Source organism: Lampetra fluviatilis, chromosome 62, assembly GCF_964198595.1.
Source record: "Lampetra fluviatilis chromosome 62, kcLamFluv1.1, whole genome shotgun sequence".
Classification (NCBI taxonomy): Eukaryota; Metazoa; Chordata; class Hyperoartia; order Petromyzontiformes; family Petromyzontidae; genus Lampetra; species Lampetra fluviatilis.
This window is the reverse complement of record NC_136336.1, coordinates 2,506,896-2,529,685: the sequence shown is the minus strand read 5'-3', so window position 1 is coordinate 2,529,685 and position 22,790 is coordinate 2,506,896. Positions and strand designations below refer to the sequence as shown.

Below are 22,790 nucleotides of genomic sequence, written 5' to 3'. Positions count from 1 at the left end.
GTCTTGCGGTCCAGGGAACGCGGGCAAGCACGGAGGTCAGGCACGTGGGGGCACGTTTCACGTACAAACTTTGTCCCAAGACGTAAAACAAGACCGCTTAACCCGGAAAATCAGAAGAGAAAAAAAACACCCGCGCACGTAGAGACTTACTTGCCCCTACTACACGTGACCATTTCATAGGATAAAAATACAACAGTATACATTATGTACAGTTACAAACACGACAACGGAGCGCGTTCGCGCGCGCGAGAGAGAGGTTCTTGAGCTTACGCGCGCGTCACTAGCCGGGCCGGCACAATAAGACAAAAGGGGGGGGGGTTCTATTCTCAGCACCTTGCATCTCAACACAATTTGCTTTAACTGAACTTCCGCTGTAAAGACAAAGACCCCCCCCCCCCGCCCCTCCGTGTAGCCTTAACAGTCTGTTGGGGCAAGTGCTGTCAGTGAGCACCGATGATGGCCGGCACGGCACGCGGGGGGGGCAGCCAGGCCAGCACGACGCCCAGCCGTCTTTGTCTCTCCACCGCCCCCCCCCCTCCCCCCCAGCGCTGATGTATTTTTACACACTGCGCACCACAGTACTCATTTTTAAGGCTGAGTCTACCTAGGGGAGACCCAGGACCGTCAACTGTTATTGGTCGTGAGCGGGAACCGAACCCTTGTCGCCGGGTTCGTAGCGCAGCGCGCCAACCACCAATTACTAGCACTAAACAAACGCAAATGTCAAACCAAACGAAAACAAGTCTACATTCTAAGCCAACGACGGACTTATACTAGGACAAGAGGCTACTACGTCAGGATTAACTTGAATAACTGTTCACATTAACCTTCTCAAGCCCGATCGCACGTTCACGACGTACCCACCTAACCCGATGATTTGATTCAAACGCCACCGTTGAACATTTTCCGCAAAGATAATAACCTGGTGCGGCGTGGGCGGGGGGGGGCGGAGGTTTTGTCGTCGTCGTCGTTGTAACGGTGGCTCAAAGTACCGCATACGCTCCAGCGGGCCGGCGGGCGCGACGGTCGCCCACCGCCCCACCCCGGGCCGCGTGGCGCGCACGCGGGCCGGAGCGAGCGAGCGAGCGCGACGCCACGACGGGAGTCGCCGGGCCACGGAGGCCGCGGCTCAGAGGTCGCAACCGGGTACCCAATACCCGTACCCTACCCGATACCTGGCTACCCGTACCCGGCCTGGTACGGGTACCCGTTTGCGACCCTGGTGCGGCCGGGTACGGGTAAGGAATCAAAACCCGTTTGCGACCTCTGCCGCAGCTCCCTTCCTCCTCCCCGTCTCAGCGCTGTGCAGACAGCGCTGAGCAGACAGCGCTAGCGGCCCTCGCGACGCTGCGCCCTGCAGGGGCTCGGCAAGCGGCAGATGCCCCCCCCACTCCCCCCCCCCCCCCCACAACAACCTCGCTCAACACGGGACGCAGCGCTAACCCACACAGATTGCGACTTTGACGGTGAATTTTGTTGCTGGTCGGCCGCTTGATATCTCCGGGCCTTTGTTCAGCAACCGCTTACCATGCTTTGATTTATTTCCACTGCCCAGCTCCTCGCCGGCTTCACCCTCCCCCCCCCACGCAGGGCGCTCTCGGTGGCCTCCTCACCCCCGCCTCCTCCTCCTCACCTCCTCCTCACCCCCGCCTCCTCCTCCTCCTCCTCACCCCTGCCTCTCCTCCCCCTTCCCGTCGGGGGCAGCGTCGCCCTCCGTTCCGGCCCCGTCTCGGCCCCGCGCTCGCCCCTCGCCCGCCTTGCCCTCTGTGCTCGCCCCCCTCCTGCTGCGCTGCTGCTCCCTTCCGTCGCCCCCCCTCCTGTCCTCGCTAGCGCCCCCCCGCCCGTCCCGCTCCCCGCGGTCCGCCCTCTTCTCTCCCCGATGTCCTCTTCCAGCGTCTTCCCGGTCCTCGGACCTGCTCCTGCCTCGTCCCGATCTCTCCCTGTGCTCCTTGTCCCGTCCCCTACCCTCCTCTCCCTTCCGCTCTCCCCTCCCCTCTCCCTTCTCCCCCCTCCCCTCTCCTTTCTCTCCCCTCCCCTCTCCCTTCTCCCCCTTCTCTCCCCTCCCCTCTCCCTTGCCCTCTGACTTCTCTCCCCTCCCCTCTCCTTTCTCTCCCCTCCCCTCTCCCTTGCCCTCTCCCTTGCCCTTCTCTCCCTTATCTCCCTTGCCCTTCTCCCCCCTCCCCTCTCCCTTTTCTCCCCTCCCCTCTCCCTTCTCTGCCCTCCCCTCTCCCTTCTCTCCCTTCTCCCCCCTCCCCTCTCCCTTTTCTCCCCTCCCCTCTCCCTTCTCTCCCTTCTCTGCCCTCCCCTCTCCCTTTTCTCCCCTCCCCTCTCCCTTCTCTCCCTTCTCCCCCCTTCCCTCTCCCCTCTCTCCTCTGCCCCCTCCCTTCTCTACTTTGCCCTCTCCCTTCTCCCCCCTCCCCTCTCGCTTCTCCCCCCTGCCCTCTCCCCTGCCCTCTCTCCTCCTCTCCTCGTGCCGCGACTTCTTCTCCCCCCTGCCCTCCTCCGCGTGGTCGCGCTGCGCCCCCTCCGCCCTCTCCCTCCTCTTCCCGTCCCCCTCCTCCCCCCCCTCCCACTCCTCTCCCCCCTCCCCCCCCCGCTCCTCCCCTTTCCCCTTCCCACTCTCGGCGTTCCTCGACCTCTTCTCGCCCCTCGCCTCCTCGTGATTCCCCCCCACGTCCTCCCGGCTCTCTCCCCTCCTGCTCCCCCTCCTCTCTCCGCCTCTTCTACGCTCCTCCTTCTCCTCGTCCCTGCCGCCCCCTCGGCTGGCTGCCTTGTCCTCCGAGCGGTGGCGGCCGTCCCTCTTGCCGCTCCTCCTCCTCCTCCTCTCCGGCTCCTCGTCGCCCGCCGGTTTCTTCCGGTCCCCGCGCTTGGCGCCCTCCTCCTCCCGGCCGTCGTCGTCGCCGCCGTGCCTCCTCCTCTTCCTGCGCTCCCCGTCCTCCTCCTCGTCGTTGCGGTTCTCCTTGTGCCTTTCCTTGCCTCTGCTGATGGCGCCGGGCAGGAAGGACGAGAGTGAGACGCGGAAGCAAGCGGCCAGGCCGGTCCTAAATGGGTTAGCCTACCGGCGTACGCAGCGCTCGGGGTTGAGTCTACGCACGAGTCTCTACGTAAGCAGTGCGCCACAGGGTCCGCTTGTCCGCTTTCTCTCGACGACGATGACTCGGAGGCGCAACGAGGAGGAGGGGGGGAGGAGGGGGGAAGGAGGGGGGAGAAGGGAGAGGGAGGAGGAGGAGGGGGGGGGGAGGAGGAGCCACCAACAGGCAGGAAAGGCAGCAGCAGCCAACCAGCCGGTAAGGAGCCGGCAGCAAATTCCACCCCAAGCTCTGCAGTCCTCTACATACGTACTACAGGCCAATGAACACGTGCTTATACGTGTGGGGGGAGATCGGAGCACTCGGGAAAAAAACCCCACAAATGTGCGATGGAGCAACTCTCCATCCCATAGGTGATGGATGAGATGGAGGTTAGTCTGCACTTTGCTGCGCTAGCCCACGGTACAGCACCGGCTCGACCAGCCCTCGCTGCCGCCGCTGCCTCCACTGCCTCCACACCTCCGCAATGCTGGATCGCAGGCGGCCACGTGCAGCGGCGAGGCCGCCACCACCACCGCTGTCGCCACCATGAACCAAGCTGAACGATCGTCCCCATCTCGCTCGCGTGCGAACAACAAAACCCGACGTGACCCGAGGGGTGAAACCGGCTCTTACGTCTCGAGGGCGCTGCCGGCGCTCCACCGCTCCGTCTTCCCCGGCTCCCGGTTGCCCTGGAGCTGCCAGCTGTGGCGCCGGCGCTGCAGCTCGGCGCGCCAGTGCGGCGGCGTGTCGCTGCGCATGCCCCCGCGGGAGCCGCGCTCGCGCGAGCGGGAGCGGGAGCGCGAGGGCGTGCGGTAGCGCTGCGGAACGAGAGGCGGGGTGCGTCAGCGGCGACGTCGCGAGGCGCGGCACGGGCGGAAGGGCCCGGCCCGACGGTGGCCGAGCGTTCGGGCCTCGTGCTGCCCAAACATCTTATCTCGATATCCAGATTTGCACAGCAGCGGCTTTTTATCCAAGGCGCTTTACAGCGATTATAACACTGTCATATGTTATGTATCTAAACTGAAAAGTTATTTCTTTAGAACTGCTTTGTGGGTTTGTATGTATGTAGGCTGAACTTCTTTCGCAGTGTATGTAGCCAACCATACTAATCGGAACCCAGTCGACTCACAACTCAGTCCAGGCAAGTCTGTGGCTCTCTGTGCGAGTCCGTGGCTCCCTGTGCGAGTCCGTGGCTCTCTGTGCGAGTCCGTGGCTCTCTGTGCGAGTCCGTGGCTCTCTGTGCGAGTCTGTGGCTCTCTGTGCGAGTCTGTGGCTCTCTGTGCAAGTCTGTGGCTCTCTGTGCAAGTCTGTGGCTCTTTGTGCGAGTCCGTAGCTCTCTGTGCGAGTCTGTGGCTCTCTGTGCGAGTCCGTGGCCCTCTGTGCGAGTCCGTGGCTCTGTGCGAGTCTGTGGCTCTCTGTGCGAGTCTGTGGCTCTCTGTGCGAGTCTGTGGCTCTCTGTGCGAGTCCGCGGGTCTCTGTGCGAGTCTGTGGCTCTGTGCGAGTCTGTGGCTCTCTGTGCGAGTCCGTGGCTCTCTGTGCGAGTCCGTGGCTCTGTGCGAGTCTGTGGCTCTCTGTGCGAGTCTGTGGCTCTCTGTGCGAGTCCGCGGGTCTCTGTGCGAGTCCGCGTGGCTCTGTGCGAGTCTGTGGCTCTCTGTGCGAGTCCGTGGCTCTCTGTGCGAGTCTGTGGCTCTGTGCGAGTCTGTGGCTCTCTGTGCGAGTCCATGGCTCTGTGCGAGTCTGTGGCTCTCTGTGAGAGTCTGTGGCTCTCTGTGCGAGTCCGCGGGTCTCTGTGCGAGTCTGTGGCTCTCTGTGCGAGTCCGTGGCTCTGTGCGAGTCTGTGGCTCTCTGTGCGAGTCCGCGGGTCTCTGTGCGAGTCCGCGGCTCTCTGTGCGAGTCCGCGGGTCTCTGTGCGAGTCCGTGGCTCTCTGTGCGAGTCCGTGGCTCTCTGTGCGAGTCCGTGGCTCTCTGTGCGAGTCCGTGGCTCTCTGTGCGAGTCCGTGGCTCTCTGTGCGAGTTTGTGGCTCTCTGTGCGAGTCCGTGGCTCTCTGTGCGAGTCCGTGGCTCTCTGTGCGAGTCCGTGGCTCTCTGTGCGAGTCCGTGGCTCTCTGTGCGAGTTTGTGGCTCTCTGTGCGAGTCCGTGGCTCTCTGTGCGAGTCCGTGGCTCTCTGTGCGAGTCCGTGGCTCTCTGTGCGAGTATGTGGCTCTCTGTACGAGTCCGTGGCTCTCTGTGCGAGTCCGTGGCTCTCTGTGCGAGTCCGTGGCTCTCTGTGCGAGTATGTGGCTCTCTGTGCGAGTCCGTGGCTCTCTGTGCGAGTCCGTGGCTCTCTGCGCGAGTCTGTGGCTCTCTGTGCGAGTCCGTGGCTCTCAGTGCGAGTCTGTGGCTCTCTGTGCGAGTCCGTGGCTCTCTGTGCGAGTCCGTGGCTCTCTGTGCGAGTCTGTGGCTCTCTGTGCGAGTCTACGCGTCTCTGTGCAAGCCTGCGGTGACCGGGCCGAGACAATCAACTCACTACAGCACCTAAGAACCCGGTTTAATCAAGGGCAGCGGCATCTAAAACGCGGAATGGAAGCCGGCGTCTGAGCGGTGGCATGTCGGCATCTCCGAGGCCCGTGTGGCCGGGCCTCGCGAGGCTGCGATGCGGTGTTACCCACCATGGGTCCGCGTCCTTTGATCTTGCGACCTGACCGCGTGTACTTGGGCCGGTTCCACTGACGTGGGTACTCGGCGCCAGAGTTTGTCATGGTGCTGCTGGACACACACACACAGTGCACAGACACACACACACACAGTGCACACACACACACAGTAAGCAGACACACACAGTGCACAGACACACACACACAGCGCACAGACACACACACACACAGCGCACAGACACACACACACAGTGGACACACACACACACAGCGCACAGACACACACACACACAGCGCACAGACACACACACACAGCGCACAGACACACACACACAGCGCAGACACCCACACACAGCGCACAGACACACACACACACAGTGGACACACACACACACAGTGCACAGACACACACACACACACACAGTGCAGAAACACACACACAGTGCACAGACACACACACACACAGTGTACACACACAGATAGCAGACACACACAGTGCACACACACAGTAAGCAGACACACACAGTGCACAGACACACACACACACAGCGCACAGACACACACACACACAGCGCACAGACACACACACACAGCGCACAGACACACACACACACAGCGCACAGACACACACACACACAGCGCACAGACACACACACACACAGCGCACAGACACACACAGCGCACAGACACACACAGCGCACAGACACACACACACACAGCGCACAGACACACACACACACAGCGCACAGACACACACACACAGTGCACAGACACACACACACACAGTGCAGACACACACACACACAGTGCAGACACACACACACACAGTGCAGACACACACACACACAGCGCACAGACACATACACACACAGCGCACAGACACACACACACACAGTGCAGAAACACACACACACAGTGCACAGACACACACACACAGTGCACAGACACACACACAGTGCACAGACACACACACACAGTGCACAGACACACACACACATAGTGCAGAAACACACACACACACAGTGCACAGACACACACACACAGTGCACAGACACACACACACAGTGCAGAAACACACACACACAGTGCACAGACACACACACACACACAGTGCAGAAACACACACACACAGTGCAGACACACACACACAGTGCACAGACACACACACACAGTGCACAGACACACACACACATAGTGCAGAAACACACACAGTGCACAGACACACACACACAGTGCACAGACACACACACACAGTGCACAGACACACACACACAGCGCACAGACACACACAGCGCACAGACACACACACACACACAGAGCAGAAACACACACAGTGCAGAAACACACGCACAGTGCCCAGACACACACACACAGTGCACAGACACACACACAGTGCAGAAACACACACAGTGCACAGACATACACACACAGCGCACACACACACACAGTGCACAGAAACACACACACGGTGCACAGACACAGAGCGACAAAACAGAGAACGCACGTGCACACGTAAAACAGGTTAGGATGTGGTCAAACAAGTGTTTACCCTCCCTTCCACATGACTATAAACTATGTTAATCTTACCATGTATGGTCGACTGAGCTACGTGGCGCCAGGGGGCAGCCGGGGCGGCACTAACGATCGCCCCGGGGGGTGACGACGGGGGGGGGGGGCCGGGCCCCCCACGCTTACCTCTGCTCGTCCGTCCGCTGGGGGCTCCGCCGCATGAGGAAGCTGTTGGAGGGCCCCGTGGGGATCTCGTCGGGCCGCACCGAGGGCACCGCTGCGTCGTTCTCAACTTCGTGGCGCTCCGGGGCGCTCGCCTCCCCCGCCACCGCCTCCTTGGCCCCCACTTCCGCCTCGCTCCTGTGGGGGAGGCAGAGCTCAGTCAGCAGGGTGGCGGCACCGTGCAAGTCCATAGGCTCGCGCACAGAGACCCATAGTCCATACTCGCGCACAGACCCATAGTCCTTAGACTCAGAGACCCATAGTACATCAACTAACACACAGAGATGCATAGTCCATAAACTCATACAGAGACCCATAGACAAAGACTCGCACACAGAGACCCATAGTCCATAGACTCGCACAGACCCGTAGTCCATAGACTCGCACAGAGACCCAATCCTTAGACTCACAGAGACCCATAGTCCATAGACTCACACAGAGACCCATAGACAAAGACTCACACACAGAGACCCATAGTGCATACTCGCGCACAGATCCAGTCCTTAGACTCACACACAGAGACCCATAGAACATCAACTAACACACAGAGACCCATAGTCCATAGACTCGCACAAATCCATAGTCCTTACTCACACACAGAGACCCATAGTACATCAACTAACACAAAGATCCATAGTCCATAAACTCACACAGAGACCCATAGACAAAGACTCACGTACAGAGACCCATAGTCCATAGACTCGCACACAGAGACCCATAGTCCATAGACTCATACGGAGACCCAGTCCATAAACTCATACAGAGACCCATAGACAAAGACTCGCACACAGAGACCCATAGTCCATAGACTCGCACAGAAACCCATAGACAAAGACTCATGCACAGAGACCCATAGTCCATCACTTTGCGATGCCCTGCAATGCCGGCCGGTGCCTTGCACATCCGCGTTCTTACGTCTTCTCGCGTTTCCCCTCCTTTTTGCCCTTGGCAGATTTGTGTTTCTTGGTCTTCCTCTTTTTCTTCCTCTTTGTGGCCTCCTCGTCGCTGTCGCTGCTCGAGTCCGAAGAGGAGGAGGAGGAGGTCTCGCTGGAGCTGCTGGATGAGCTCTCGGACGAGGAGGGAGACTCCTCGCCGCTGCCCGCCGCTGCCGCCTTCTTTTTTTTCTCTGTGTTAAAGGAAGGAACATAAACATTGTTGAATTTCGATTTAAAGCTTTCGTGACTGCAGGGATTCATCTTCTTGGTTCTTTCGGTAAAGTCACGTAGAATGGAAATAATAAAAGAAAAAAAAGAAAACATAATTAAATAATATTTTATAATGTTGTATTTTTATTATGTAATAATAAAATACAATTTTATTGCTCTTATTTTATTATTTTATTATTTCCATTCTACGTGACTTTACCGAAAGAACCAAGAAGATAAACATTGTTGCTGCTAATCCTACATAATGCACGGGCATAATATGACTTTGAGAACCCCCCCCCCCACCTCCTACGCATTCCACAAGTAGTGACTAATCCCATATCTGCATTTTCCATAAATATGCTAAATTCCTCTGTTGATATGCAAATTCCTTTGTCAAGGTGCCCTTCCTCCTCTAACCCAGCTTAAATATACGCTGCCAAGCTTGGTGGTGTTCATTCAGACGCTGTCTTTCCGACAGCCCTGTTCTTCACCTGAGGACGGCTGCTTGCGTTGTGGCCGAAACGTCGTGAGAATTGTATTTTATTATGTTTTATTTATTTTATTTTATTATTTCCCTTCTACGGGACTTTACCGAAAGAACCAAGAAGATTGAAAGAAGGACAAGAACAACCTTGCACACGCATGGACGCTGTGGTCACGCTCCCCGATGCTAAACTAAACTCTTTCTTTTATTTTACCAGGTAAGGCCCCACTGAACTACATAGCTCTTCACCATTGGAACCTCATATCCTTATTCAGTAGCAAAATATGATAATAAACATGACTCCTTGTAAAAAAGGTGTCAGATTTGTTGCCAGATAAAAGGGTAAAAAAACAACTATCATATTTTGCTACTGGCAAAGGAGGTTCCAATGGTGTAAATGCTTACCCCGAGCTCTCATACTCTGATGGTGCATTGTCTTTGAGTTGTGCACCTTTTGGCGTCATCTGGTCCAACACCATGTGAGACTAGGCTCTAAGGAATGTTGTCTCGGGTGTGGACCAATCAATTTCAAGGACAGTGCATACATTATCAAGAGTTGTGGTTTTTTTTGTTTGCATTCCGACTGCAGGTATTGTGGTCAATGAAAACATGACTCCTTGTAAAAAAGGTGTCAGTTTTGTTGCCAGATAAAAGGGTAAAAAAACAATTATTATACATAGCTCTTTTTCAGAAGCGACCTGGCTATCACAAATGATAGCTCAACGAAGCGGCTTACCATGTGGAAATTTATTGCAGCCAAATGCTCTGAACGCGTCATGTCGATTCCAAATGTGGAGGGAAAAACCGGAGGACCCGGGGAAAATTGCACGCGATCACGGGGAGATTGAGAGACACGCAAATTCCAAATATACAGCAGGCGTCAGGGTCGGAATGGAACCCACGTCCTCTTGCATACTAGGCGAGGTAACTAACATCTCACCACCGTGGCGCCCCATGAGCGTTCGATCGGTCGGTTAACGACGTCGCATTTCGGGGCGCGATGAGACGACACCACCCCCTCTGACCATTAAACCGCTGTGGCAGCATCTCAAGTCATTCTTGCAAATGAAGCTCTATCCCGGGATCCCGAGTTCTCAGCCGGTTCAACAAAATCCATTTGAAATCAGGATATGAACGTTATGGCGGTACCCCGGGGTACCATAGTACCCCGGCTCTCGCACAATGCCCGTGATGCAGTCATTTATAGTCTGTTGATGGTCGGCGATGTGGCAATCGACTCATCTCGACGAGCTGTACACGACGCACCACTACGGTGCGTACCGCGAGCGTTCAGGGTTTCAGCGCAATCGTCCTCGCTGCGTTTCAACATCGCGGAGTGTGGCACTGATTTCGGATTGATTGGTACCCCAGTCGCGGAGTTAAGTACACCCCTGGAAAAAAGCGTCCCAGAAATTAAATATTTATTTGCCTCGGCCATTTTGTATTATTTGGTACCCCGGGGTACCGACATAAGGATCATATCATGAGAGGGAAATGACAATAACAATGAAATGCGATGCTGAGAGTTGTGCGTGCGTGGGGAGCGGAGGCGCAGTGGTTAGAGCACCGGGCGACAAACCCGGCAACACTCGAGAGTACGATTATCTAAACCGCCTCAGCCTCAACGGAGTACCCGGTGCGGTGTGTAAACATCACAACCGTGGAGACAAAGGTGGCCGGGCGTGGTGCTGGCCACCCACCACCCCATTCGTGTGCCGTGCCGGCCTTCAAAGGTGCTCGCGAACAGCACTTTTCCCAACAGTCTGTTAGAGCTACAGGGTGGATCGTTGTCTTTGCATCCTGGTGTTTGCATGTTCTCCCCGTGATCGTGTGGATTTTTCTCCGTGTCCTCCGGTTTCTCCCTCCACATTTAGAATCAACATGTGTTTTAGAGGTTTTGGCTGCTATAAATTTCCACGTGATGATAAGCCACTTCTCGTTGAGATATAATTTGTGGCCAGGTCGCTTCTGAAAAAGAACTCAAAAGCTCAGCGGAGCCTTACCTGGTAAAATAAAAAGTTGAGTTTTAGTTTAATTTAGTTCTACATGTGTTGCGCAACCCCTTGCCCCAACAGTGCGTGTAGGCCTACACGGGGGACCTTTGTCTTACTCTTAGACTTGAGGACGAGCTCGCCACAGTTCACGATGCGGACGTCGGCATACGGGCGACTGTTGGGGTCGGTCTTCTGGCTCTCGATTTCCCGCACGGTCGCCTGCCCGGCCACCACCTTGCCGAACACCACATGCACCCTGCGCGCAGCCAACGCACAGAGAGGTTCGGCCGTTACGGAGAATGACCGGGTCGGCAGGGAGGAGCGGCGGGACAAGGGGAGTTGAGATGGAGAGGGCTCGGGAGGTATGAGAGTGTGCGGAGGGGGAGTGAAGCGGGAACGGCTCGATTAGAGCCGTGAAACTCACCCATCCAGATGCTGCGTAGGCCGCGTGGTGCTGGCGAAAAAAAAATACAAAACCAACGGGTCAATCGTCGTTCTCATGCATCATGAAGAGGTAAAGGTGCGGCCCTGCAATCGCCCGCTCACGCCACTGCTAATAGAATCCCTAGAAAACACCCTCCCCACACCGCCAGCCGTTTATTTTTGACCCACTGTGAGTCTGCGAGGTTGTGTATGTTGGACACCCACCCCCCACCTCGTGTGTCGTGCCTGCCTTCATAGGTGCTCGCTCATAGCACGGGGGGGGGGGGTCTATGAGTGTCTGTTAATGTGAGAGCGTGAGTGTGCAGGAGTGCGTGTGGGTGTTAGTGGGGAGAGGTGGTACAGCAGTTAGCGCACTGCGCTAACGAACCCGGCTACCCGACCTCGATTCTCACTCGCAGCTAAACATCGATGGCAGCGAATATCTGAACTGGTCCCGTGCCTCCCCCTAGGTCAACTCAGCCTTAAATGAGCACCTGGTGTAAATTCATCAGCAATGGGGAGACAAAGGCGGCCGGGAGTGGTGCATGGCCACGCCACTTCCCCTTATAGGTACGCCGTTCCGGCCTTCAGTCGCTCGATAATAGCACTTGCCGCAACAGCGCGTTCAACAGGGAACCTTTGTCAGTTTAACACGTAGTAGTAGTAGGCTTTCGCGACCAATATTATCCATAATAAAAAGTTATTTTTAGATCAGACGGCATAAATACAAATGTATCGTTAAACCCACCACCATCTAATACAGCCAATTAATAAGGTTTGTCCCGTAAACAAACCGTGCCAATTAGTTACAAGTTCAGCACACCGGAGTGTTCGAGAGTAAACCCACATTCACAAGTGGTGGCAGGTTTAACAACAAATTTGTATTTACGCGATCTAACCCGACAAAAAAAAAACGTTATTATGGACCTACGTCTTTGTGCACGTCGGTGACCATGGGCCGCGAGAAGAACTCACATGAAGAACTGCGATCCGTTGGTGTCTTTCCCGCGGTTCGCCATCGACAGGAGGAAGTCTTCATCGTGCTTCACCGCAAAGCTCTCGTCTGCCGACGGCCACATTGCGCGCAAAACAATGCCGCTCGTTATTTTAAAACAACAATCGCAGTTTTTTTAATCGAACAATCGAACTCTGGATGATCCAGAGTGATGGGTGGGGCCGAGTGGTGGCCCGGATGACAAAGAACAAACACGCACAGGAGAAGCAGAAATGCGTAGAATGCGAAACGCAAACACCCTTACACCGGCAGTTCACCGATATTGATTGGAGCAAGGCCGACAACTCGACTGATGAGATACCGAATGTCGAACGCGGTGCCGAGTTTGTCTTGTCATGAATCAATGCTGCTGGACATGATGCACTTTCAGAAGGCCGTGGCGTGCGGCTGATGGCTTGTGTAAGAAAAAGTTTTTGTATCTGGAGGGAGATATGTGAAGTGAGACGTATTGTCTGCTTATTTATGTTGAAGTGCCAAGTGACAGAAGCGCAAGCAGAGGCTCGACGTCAGTTTTGATTGCCTCTTAAAAGTTACCGGTTCACTCGCCAACTTGACTGTGGTCAAGCGGGGGCCGAGTCACCGGCCCTCGACGAGTGAGGAGAGGCTCATAAATAAACCGTCGTGCGCACTGAATTTCAACAAAGAAGGCAACCGTCAATTTTTAAACGAAGCTCACCGTTGAAAAATCCTCCGTAGATCGACTCCCCACCCTTGCCATTTCCTAAACACACACACGCAAAAACATCGATTAGAATCCTGCAAAACTACAAACTCCACTTCACAGCTTTCGTCTTGTGCCAAAGGCATTGGGAGGTCCTTACCTTCGCTGAAGTCACCGCCCTGGATCATGAATTCCTTGACTATGCGATGAAACGGAGTTCCCTTGTAATGCAGAGGTTTCAGTGTTGTTTTGCCGACACCTCTTTCTCCTGCAAGATAGACAAAGATCCCCCCCCCCCCCCCCACCGTATGGCCTTTAGCAGACTGTTAGGGCAAGTGCTGTTAGCGAGCACCTATTTGGGTGGGCATGGCACGCGAGGGGGACGCCCGGTCACTTTTTTCTCCCCATACTGATGTTTTATACACACCATATCATGTACCCATTTAAGGCTGAGTCTCCCTAGGCGAATCCCAGGACCGGTGCATATATTTGTCACCGATGTTGGCTATGTGCGACAATGGGCATAGACCTTGCACAGCAGGTTTCTTAAGGCTATAGGGTTACAAAAAAAAGAATTGCTGTACTGTACTTCTACGCCTTCACCCACCAACCAGTATGGCTTGTTGATTAGGGTTTTGTTGTTGTTGTTGTGCATTCACTGGTGACTGGACTGAGACCATCAACTCACTGCACTTGCCAAGCCGGTATATTTTAAACTCAGCCTACGCGAGTAGATGGGTCTCACTGCAAATCTCTGGGTCTCTGAGAGTCGCTGGTGACCGGGCTGGGACCATCAGCTCACTAGAAGACTTGAGAACCCGGTTTAATCACAACTTAGTCTATGTGAATCTATGGGTCTCTATGCGGGGTCAACGCTCCCAGCGACCCCAGCCACTGCGACGTTTGTGCATCTAACACGCGGATATTAAACATCCCAACATGGCGACGCGCGATCAAACGTCACCCCACCACGGCTCGCGCGACACGGGAGAGGCCCTCATCCCGCAGTGGGTTTAAATTATTTTTTAAAATATGTAACAATTTATAACACGCGCACATTTCGTGTGTAACATCTGTATGTGCACGCACGAGGAGGTTGACGGGTCTCGCTGATCGTCTCTTCCGGCTCACCTGTGCAAAGGCAGCGGAAGTTTTCGCAAGTTTTTGGGCAAACGTCGGAAAACAGCTCCATGACGATCCTGCTAGCTGCGCACGGGGAGGAGAGAATTTCACAGTAACTTAACACCCGTCCATTCACGTGGCAGCGGGACTATAGACTGGTGTACACGTGACCGCTACACCACGGGAAGGGGGAGTAGGGTCACGGAGATAATGCACGGGTTGAAGAAACAGGAACGGGAAATTAGAGGCAAATTAAGGAAAGAGAATGGAAGAAAAGAGCAAATGGGTCAGGTGAGGAAGATGCTAACATCATACGGGTCTCGATGGTGCTGCAAGGAGGAGCGGAGTCTGTTTGCACAGGGGGTGGGGGCGGGGAGATGGGAAGGGTTCAGAGTGTACGTGGCCTCTCGGAAGTCACGTGGTTTACAGGAAGCTTGAGCTGATGTAGATAGCGAGATAGGGATTTAGAGATGAGACGTCAAACTACAGGAGACGGACGCTGATGCAGACGTCTGATCACCGAAGCAACCCCCACAGAACGCCATATAAAGACTAAGAAGGACGCTCGGTGCTTATTCTGTTCGAATAGAAGCGGTGTTGTATATCTCACGAGTAAGTGAAACGTGCCGACGCACGCGTTGTTACATTACCTGGAATGTTGTTTATGGCAATGTCGAAGAAGCATCTTGGTCTGTTTTTAACTCCCATGGCGGTGAACACAGCAGCTCCTCAAGTCGTCGCGCTAAACACACACTACGACACAAACCTGAAGAAAAAAAGCGTACATTACTCCACTGTAAGTGTGAAAATGTTCGTGTGCGGTTTCGGGGGGTGGCTGGGGGGTAGTGTGGGGCGGTGATAGCACGGCAGTTTGCATTGCCACCACACTCGCATAATTAATTAACCGTGGCGGCCGCCGCTTCGAACCGCGAACCTCTGCAACAAAACGCTCGGCCCCGGCGCGGTAACAACCACGGCGGACAGGGCAATAAACATCACAGTCGCGCGGCTCACTCTGCTGCCGGGCCTGCTGCTGCTGCTGCTGCCGGGCCCTGCTGCTGCTGCTGTGGCTGCTGCCGCTGCTGCTGTTGTGGCTGCTGCTGCGGCTACTGTTGCCGGGGCCTGCTGCTGCTGCCGGGGCCTGCTACTGCTGCTGTGGCTGCTGCTGCTGCTGCTGCTACTGTTGCCGGGGCCTGCTGCTGTGACTGCTGTGGCTGCTGCTGCGGCTACTGCTGCCGGGGCCTGCTGCTGCTACTGCTGCCGGGGCCTGCTGCTGCTGCCGGCGGTTGCTGCGTGGCTTCGGTCCACGCTTATCGACGACGTCTCTCTTCCACTCGCTCTCCCGACCCAGGAAACAAAACACCACACCCCCCTCCCCCCCAGCCAGAGGCAAGCTCGTTCGGTGCTCTTACCCGAGCCGACGGTGGTGTCGGGAACTCGGATCGACGGGGGCCACGCGGCCGAGTCGGTGGCGAGGTAGAGATCTCGACGGGCGCTGTGGAGAAACTCGACGATGCAGCAGGTCGGAGGCCGATGATGGCGTGGGGTGGTGGGTGATGAGGGGGGAGCACGCGATCGAGCAATGCGCGTCGATAGTTGAACGCGTCTCGAGACGCTCCGTTGAGTCCGGCCGCGATCAATGAATTCCAATGTACAGATTCTCACCAAGTCCACCTCCGACCCCTCACTCGCCGCCGCCGCCGTAAGACTTTCTCGACAGAACGAGACCGCCGTAGATGTATGCCGGGCTCAATAAGAGTGTCCGCGATAATCCCGCGGAGCCGGCCGGGAGAGAGGAGCGCGGGCGAGCCGATAGCACCTGGGAGAGGCGCACTGTTCGCAGCGCCGATGTCCACGCGGGGCCCCGCTGTACAGTGCGCGCTGCACACGCCGTGACCCCGGAAACGGACCGAGCTCTTCCGGTCACGAGCGGAGGAGGGGGCAGTGGGGGAGGGGAGGGGGCAGTGGGGGAGAGGAGGGAGGGGGGGGAGAGGAGGGAGGGGGAGAGGGGGTAGTGGGAGAGGGGAGGGGGGTAGTGGGAGAGGGGAGGGGGTAGTGGGAGAGGGGAGGGGGGTAGTGGGAGAGGGGAGGGGGTAGTGGGAGAGGGGAGGGGGTCGTGGGAGAGGGGAGGGGGTAGTGGGAGAGGGGAGGGGGTAGTGGGAGAGGGGAGGGGTAGTGGAGGAGGGGGGGGAGAAGGGGGCAGTGGAGGAGGAGGGGTGAGAAGTGTAGGAGGGGTTGGGGGTGGACAGTCACGTGGGTTTGGAGGCAAGGGCACGTGACGACAAGAAGAAATCCGATGAGCTGTGAAGCTCTAGTTTATTCTAGATTTGAAGCTTTCGTGACTGCAAAGATTCATACTCTAAGTTTTGTCGGTAAAGTCACGTAGGTAAAAAAATGAAATTAATTTGAAACACGGCAAAATTGAGTCTTCCGCCGTTGCCGATCATTGCTACAACGCGGTGGGCTCTCATGATATTGTTTTTTCCGAGACCAGGTGCTCTGCAAACCCTCTGGCTACCATCAAAGGTTTGTACACGAAGCCATTCAGATATACAAACACAGACATAATTTCAACCGTGATGATGGGTACAAACTTAGCAATCATTGGAAAGATGTTATTAACCATGCAAAAAAGATTTAACTACACATTTTTGGACCATCTTATCTGACAGGCACTATTTTACTTTACCGAGTGTTAACATCCCCAGTGTTTAACAGTACTTTCCTTTTTCGTATTTGATTGTCAACTGGTAAAAACAACATGGGCATTTTCGTTCTCTTCTATCATGCGCACCAACAGGTGCTTGTGCACAAACAGGTCCACGTACACGTACACCCAGAGGTGGGACAAAGTCATTGTTATGCAAGTCCAAGTCGAGTCGCAAGTCATCAAATTCATGACTCGAGTCTGACTCGAGTCCAAGTCACATGACTCGAGTCCACACCTCTGCGTACACCTCATGCTCTCTTTTAGCCCCCACCCCTTCCAATACGTTATCATGCGCACCAACAGGGGCTTGCGCACAAACACGTCCACGTCTATGTCTACTTACACCTCGTGCTCTCTTTTAGCCCCGCCCCCCCCCTCCCAATACGTTCCATTCATTGGCGACCACATTCTGATAAGCTCCCCCCCCCCCTCTCTTCCCCTTTAACTTGTATTTAAGAACTTGCATCTTGGAATCCCTGCCTCACTTGATACAGCAAATCTGGCTGTGACGGTCCCACCTGATGACGGAGACTTGTGTTGCCTCCGAAGCGTCGTGATTTTTATTATTTTATTTTATTAATTTGAATTTCATTTTTTTCTCTAGTTTATTAACAGGCGTCCGAGTAAGAGCGCGGGTCAGAACGTTGCAACTTTAAAAAAACGCAAAGTAGATAAACGTGTATGGTCGAGAGTGAACACGGCAGGGATGGAACGCGCCGAAGGGGGTGTCCCGCCGAGGAGATGGGATTCTTATAATCGCAGTTGTTGTTATACGGTACTGGAACAGGTGGTGAGATGGTGTAAATATCAATGTCAATATTATTCATATAAATACGAATAAGCCAACTGGTAATGGCTATCCATTGTAATTTATATACGTACCGCCCCCCCCCCCCCCTGGCCTTCGCACCTTGTTGGCTCGCAGGTGAAGACATCACATTTATCCCTCTATAAGACGTCATATTTATCCTTCTGTAATGACAGGGGAGTCAGCCTGCAGTGCGAACGGACTAGTGCCCACGGGAGGTAATGACAGGGGAGTCAGCCTGCAGTGCGAACAGACTAGTGGCCACGGGAGGTAATGACAGGGGAGTCAGCCTGCAGTGTGAATAGACTAGTGGCCATGGGAGGTAATAACAGGGGAGTCAGCCTGCAGTGCGAATGGACTAGTGGCCACGGGAGGTAATGACGGGGGAGTCAGCCTGCAGCGCGAATGGACTAGTGGCCACGGGAGGTAATGACAGGGGAGTCGGCCTGCAGTGTGAATGGACTAGTGGCCACGGGAGGTAATGACAAGGGAGTCAGCCTGCAGTGTGAACGGACTAGTGGCCACGGGAGGTAATGACAGGGGAGTCAGCCTGCAGTGCGAATGGACTAGTGGCCATTGACAGGGGAGTCAGCCTGCAGTGCGAATGGAGTAGTGGCCACGGGAGGTAATGACAGGGGGAGTCAGCCTGCAGTGCGAATGGACTGGTGGCCATGGGAGGTAATGACAGGGGAGTCAGCCTGCAGTGTGAATAGACTAGTCGCCACGGGAGGTAATAACAGGGGAGTCAGCCTGCAGTGCGAATGGACTAGTGGCCACGGGAGGTAATGACGGGGGAGTCAGCCTGCAGTGCGAATGGACTAGTGGCCACGGGAGGTAATGACAGGGGAGTAGGCCTGCAGTGCGAATGGACTAGTGGCCACGGGAGGTAATGACAGGGGAGTAGGCCTGCAGTGCGAATGGACTAGTGGCCATGGGAGGTAATAACAGGGGAGTCAGCCTGCAGTGTGAATAGACTAGTCGCCACGGGAGGTAATAACAGGGGAGTCAGCCTGCAGTGCGAATGGACTAGTGGCCACGGGAGGTAATGACAGGGGAGTCAGCCTGCAGTGCGAATGGACTAGTGGCCACGGGAGGTAATGACAGGGGAGTAGGCCTGCAGTGCGAATGGACTAGTGGCCACGGGAGGTAATGACAAGGGAGTCAGCCTGCAGTGTGAACGGACTAGTGGCCACGGGAGGTAATGACAGGGGAGTCAGCCTGCAGTGCGAATGGACTAGTGGCCAATGACAGGGGAGTCAGCCTGCAGTGCGAATGGAGTAGTGGCCACGGGAGGTAATGACAGGGGGAGTCAGCCTGCAGTGCGAATGGACTGGTGGCCATGGGAGGTAATGACAGGGGAGTCAGCCTACAGTACGAATAGACTAGTGGCCACGGGAGGTAATGACAGGGGAGTCAGCCTGTAGTACGAATAGACTAGTGGCCACAGGAGGTAATGACTGGTGGCTATGGGAATGATCGAGAAAAGGAGCGTGGCCAGGTGACGGAAGAGGACAATAAAATCTACTGGTCGACCGAGTGTCTAAGACCAGTGAGAAGGTTCGAGAATGGGGTCGTGGCCTCGGACCGTATATAAGGGAGATGCACGGGAGACTCGGGGCTGCTGAAGTTTGGGTCTCCGCCTGTGCAATTGAACGTGTCTTCAATAAAAAAAAATCTCAAGAAAGTGTGTCAAGTCATCATTATACTTCTATTTAAGACATCACATGTATCCCTCTATTAATACACCACATTATCCCTCTATTTAAGACATCACATTTATCCCCCATCTATTTAAGACCGAAGCAGGAGGAGGATTTATCCACACTTCTGGCTGTCCGCCTGATAATGCTGGTTGATGCTAGTTGTGGGTTTACTCTCCAACGCACCGGTGTGCTGTAATGGTAAGGAATTGGCACGTTTTGCTTACGTGACACACATTTACCAAATGGCTGTGTCGGGTGGTGGCGGGTTTAACAATACATTTATATTTACGCGATCTAACCCAAAAAAAACTCTGTGGATATTGGTCACAAAAGTCGTAACTGTCAAGCCAGATGGTTTACCCCGTATTCTTGTACAGGTGTAGTGGATTCAACTGAGTCGCAAACGTACTTCTTGGAGGCAACACGTATTTATTTACACCAACTCATTAACACAAAGGGGTTACTGCCCCTTTATCAGATAACCTATGGTGGTGGACCACCGGGCTGACTACGCTAGTTCCTGGGAGTAGCTACAACGGACAGGACCCTGGCTTGGGTCCTCGTCCACGTGTTGGTGACGACTTCTCTTAGACGTAGATCGTAGATGGCAGATGTTCAGATGACAACAGCAACGCAGAGCCCCCTGGTCCCTGTGGGGACCCGGTTTATATGGTCCCGGGTCGTGGCTGGCCCTGCCCTTGGCCACGACCACCTTCGAGAAACCTCTTGTCATTTCTCGACCCTTCCCGTAGGATCTCACCCTGACACGTGACCACCCCCTAGCCCCTGCTTGGGGCCCCTGTGTAGATCTTGCTTGTCACGTGCCTTCCAGGGTCAACCAGAGTGCCATGGCCTGGGGTAACCTCATCCCATGGCTGACACTCTCACACTCCCTCCTGTAGGAGTCGGCACTGCACGCCACGCGTGGTGCCACTGCGCTATCCCAGTGCTCACCGAGCCCCCTCTAGGGCTGGTACTACACCCACCTACGGGGTGTCCGCGATGTGAATACATCGCACGCCGTGCCTCTCTCGGGCCGGCACCACACAGTGACATTTGAGATGTCACTGAGATGTCACTACACAGGAAAAGTGAGTTTTATGCTCCATACAGCGTACAGCCGTTACAATACGGGCAACAAAAATGCGTATTTGTTTGTGTTTCTCCCTTATGATGGGACTGTGCAGGATCAACGTTGAGATTTATAAGGGCCATGGGGTGACCAATAAGGTCTGAATTGGTCTGTAATAAGGTATGCACTGATAAGGGGTTGACTGGTATGCAGTGGTGAGTGTACTAGTGGTGAGTAGTGGTGAGTGTAGTCGTGGTGAATGTCTATTTTGTGTTTCTCCCTTGTGATGGGTCTTTGTAGCATGAACGTTGAGATTTATAAGGGCACAGGGTGACCAATAAGGTATGCATTGATAAGGGGTTGACAGGTATGTGGAAACCTACGTGTTAAACAGATGGCGCACATGGCTTCCTTAGTATAAACCCACGTAACACCTGGGTCGTTCACGTAACCTGCCCAGAGAGCCTTCCACACACGACGAGTTAGCCACAAAGTGCACCTAGCCTGGCACAAACATCGTGGTTGCCGTCTCCCAGCCACTTTAAGTGGCGAAGGGTAGCTGTTGTGCTACATGTGTAGTGACACAGCGCCGACTGCTGTCTAGCAGCCGCAACTGCGGTGGATAGTTAGTGCACACGCCGTCGAGCATATACACGGTGTGTGTCGGCAGGGTGGAGGAACTGGGACAAGGGTCACGGAAGACCTCACTGGGAGGCCCCTGGAACCCTCTGGTGGGTTCGAGAAAGGAGGCTGGGCCAGGGCAAAGCCAGGTCGCGCCGAGGGGAATAAAAGCAATGGAGAGCGAGAACTCCGGGGTGCCGGTTCTGGGAGTGTGTTTTTTGTTTGCATTTTGACCACAAGTATTGTGGTTAATGTACACATGAATCCTTGTAAAAAAAAGGTTTCAGTTTTGTTGCCAGAAAAAAGGGGAAAAACCCTATTATTATATTTTGGTACTGGCAAAGGAGGTCTAATGATGTAAATGCTCACCCCAAGCCCTCATTACTTTGACAGTGGCATTGTCTTTGAGCTGTACGCCTTTTGGCGTCCTCTGGTCTAGCACCAATTGAGACGAGGCTCAAAAGAAAGCCGTCTCTGGTGTGGACCAATCAGTTTCAAGGACAATGCATATATTATCAGAGAGTGTTTTTTGTTTGCATTTTGATCACAAGTATTGTAGTTAATGCACACATGATTCCACGTAAAAAAAAGTTTCAGTTTTGTTGCCAGAAAAAAGGGGAAAAACCCCTATTATTATATTTTGGTACTGGCAAAGGAGGCCTAATGATGATGGACTCGTCTCGTCGTCGCTGTTGTCTTCGCCCGACAATTGCGCGGGCGGACAGTGGTTGGCTGTCTCGGTCGACCCCGTCGTTGCAACGCGGTCAGGGTTGTGTCTAGGCCGGGCTGTACGGCAGCGTGGTCGAGAGGGAGGAGGCCGGAGTTGGTGTGACAGGATAATCAAGACGAAGAGGAAGACGGAGCCTCCTGCAAATACCTCGTCTCCGACTGAGTGTGTGCGACGCACACCACACGCAGAGAGAGAGGAGGACAACTACTCATGTAGAGTATCGCAGGGTCGTCTTTGTGGAGGTCTTCATCCAGCAATGGATTGACCATGGCTGACGATGATGATGATGAGAGTTGGTGAAAGCTTGAGGAGGTTTTCATTCAGCAGTGGATTGACCATGGCTGACGATGGTGATGATGAGAGTTGGTGAAAGCTTGAGGAGGTTTTCATTCAGCAGTGGATTGACCATGGCTGACGATGATGATGGGCGTTGGAGAGAGCTTGAGGAGGTCTTTATCCAGCAGCGGATTGGCCATGGCTGACGATGATGATGAGAGTTGGTGAAAGCTTGAGGTCTTAATCCAGCAATGGATTGGCCATGGCTGACGATGATGAGAGTTGGTGAGAGCTTGAGGAGGTCTTTATCCAGCAGTGTATTGACCATGGCTGATGATGATGATGATAATTGGTGAGAGCTTGAGGTCTTCATTCAGCAATGGATGGACCATGGCTGACGATCATGATGAGGCTTGGTGACGTCTTGAGAAGGCCTTCTTTCAGCAGTGGATTGACCATGGCCGGTGATTGATGGTCTCTTGACTGTGGGCGCGCCCCGTAAGGAATGTTTATGAATGGCGCTTTCCACGATTCAACGACTCCTCTCCATCTTTTATTAAATCAAGAATCGATTAGCATTACTCAGC

The 22,790-nt window shown here is 54.7% G+C and overlaps 1 protein-coding gene across 1 annotated transcript; it reads right to left on the bottom strand.

Moving 5' to 3' along the window:
• Nucleotides 1-1,329: 1,329 nt before the first annotated feature.
• On the bottom strand, nucleotides 1,330-16,172 carry LOC144951387 (peptidyl-prolyl cis-trans isomerase G-like). Its single transcript, XM_078881626.1, has 15 exons — nucleotides 15,696-16,172; nucleotides 14,934-15,049; nucleotides 14,293-14,367; nucleotides 13,322-13,429; nucleotides 13,177-13,221; nucleotides 12,461-12,548; nucleotides 11,487-11,516; nucleotides 11,179-11,318; nucleotides 8,352-8,562; nucleotides 7,401-7,574; nucleotides 5,721-5,817; nucleotides 3,705-3,889; nucleotides 2,475-2,981; nucleotides 1,671-1,919; nucleotides 1,330-1,354 (listed from the first exon to the last, which is right to left on the bottom strand). Exons 2-15 carry the CDS (start codon nucleotides 14,989-14,991, stop codon nucleotides 1,330-1,332), a joined length of 1,992 nt encoding a protein of 663 aa, XP_078737752.1. The 5' UTR covers nucleotides 14,992-15,049; nucleotides 15,696-16,172.
• Nucleotides 16,173-22,790: the final 6,618 nt, after the last annotated feature.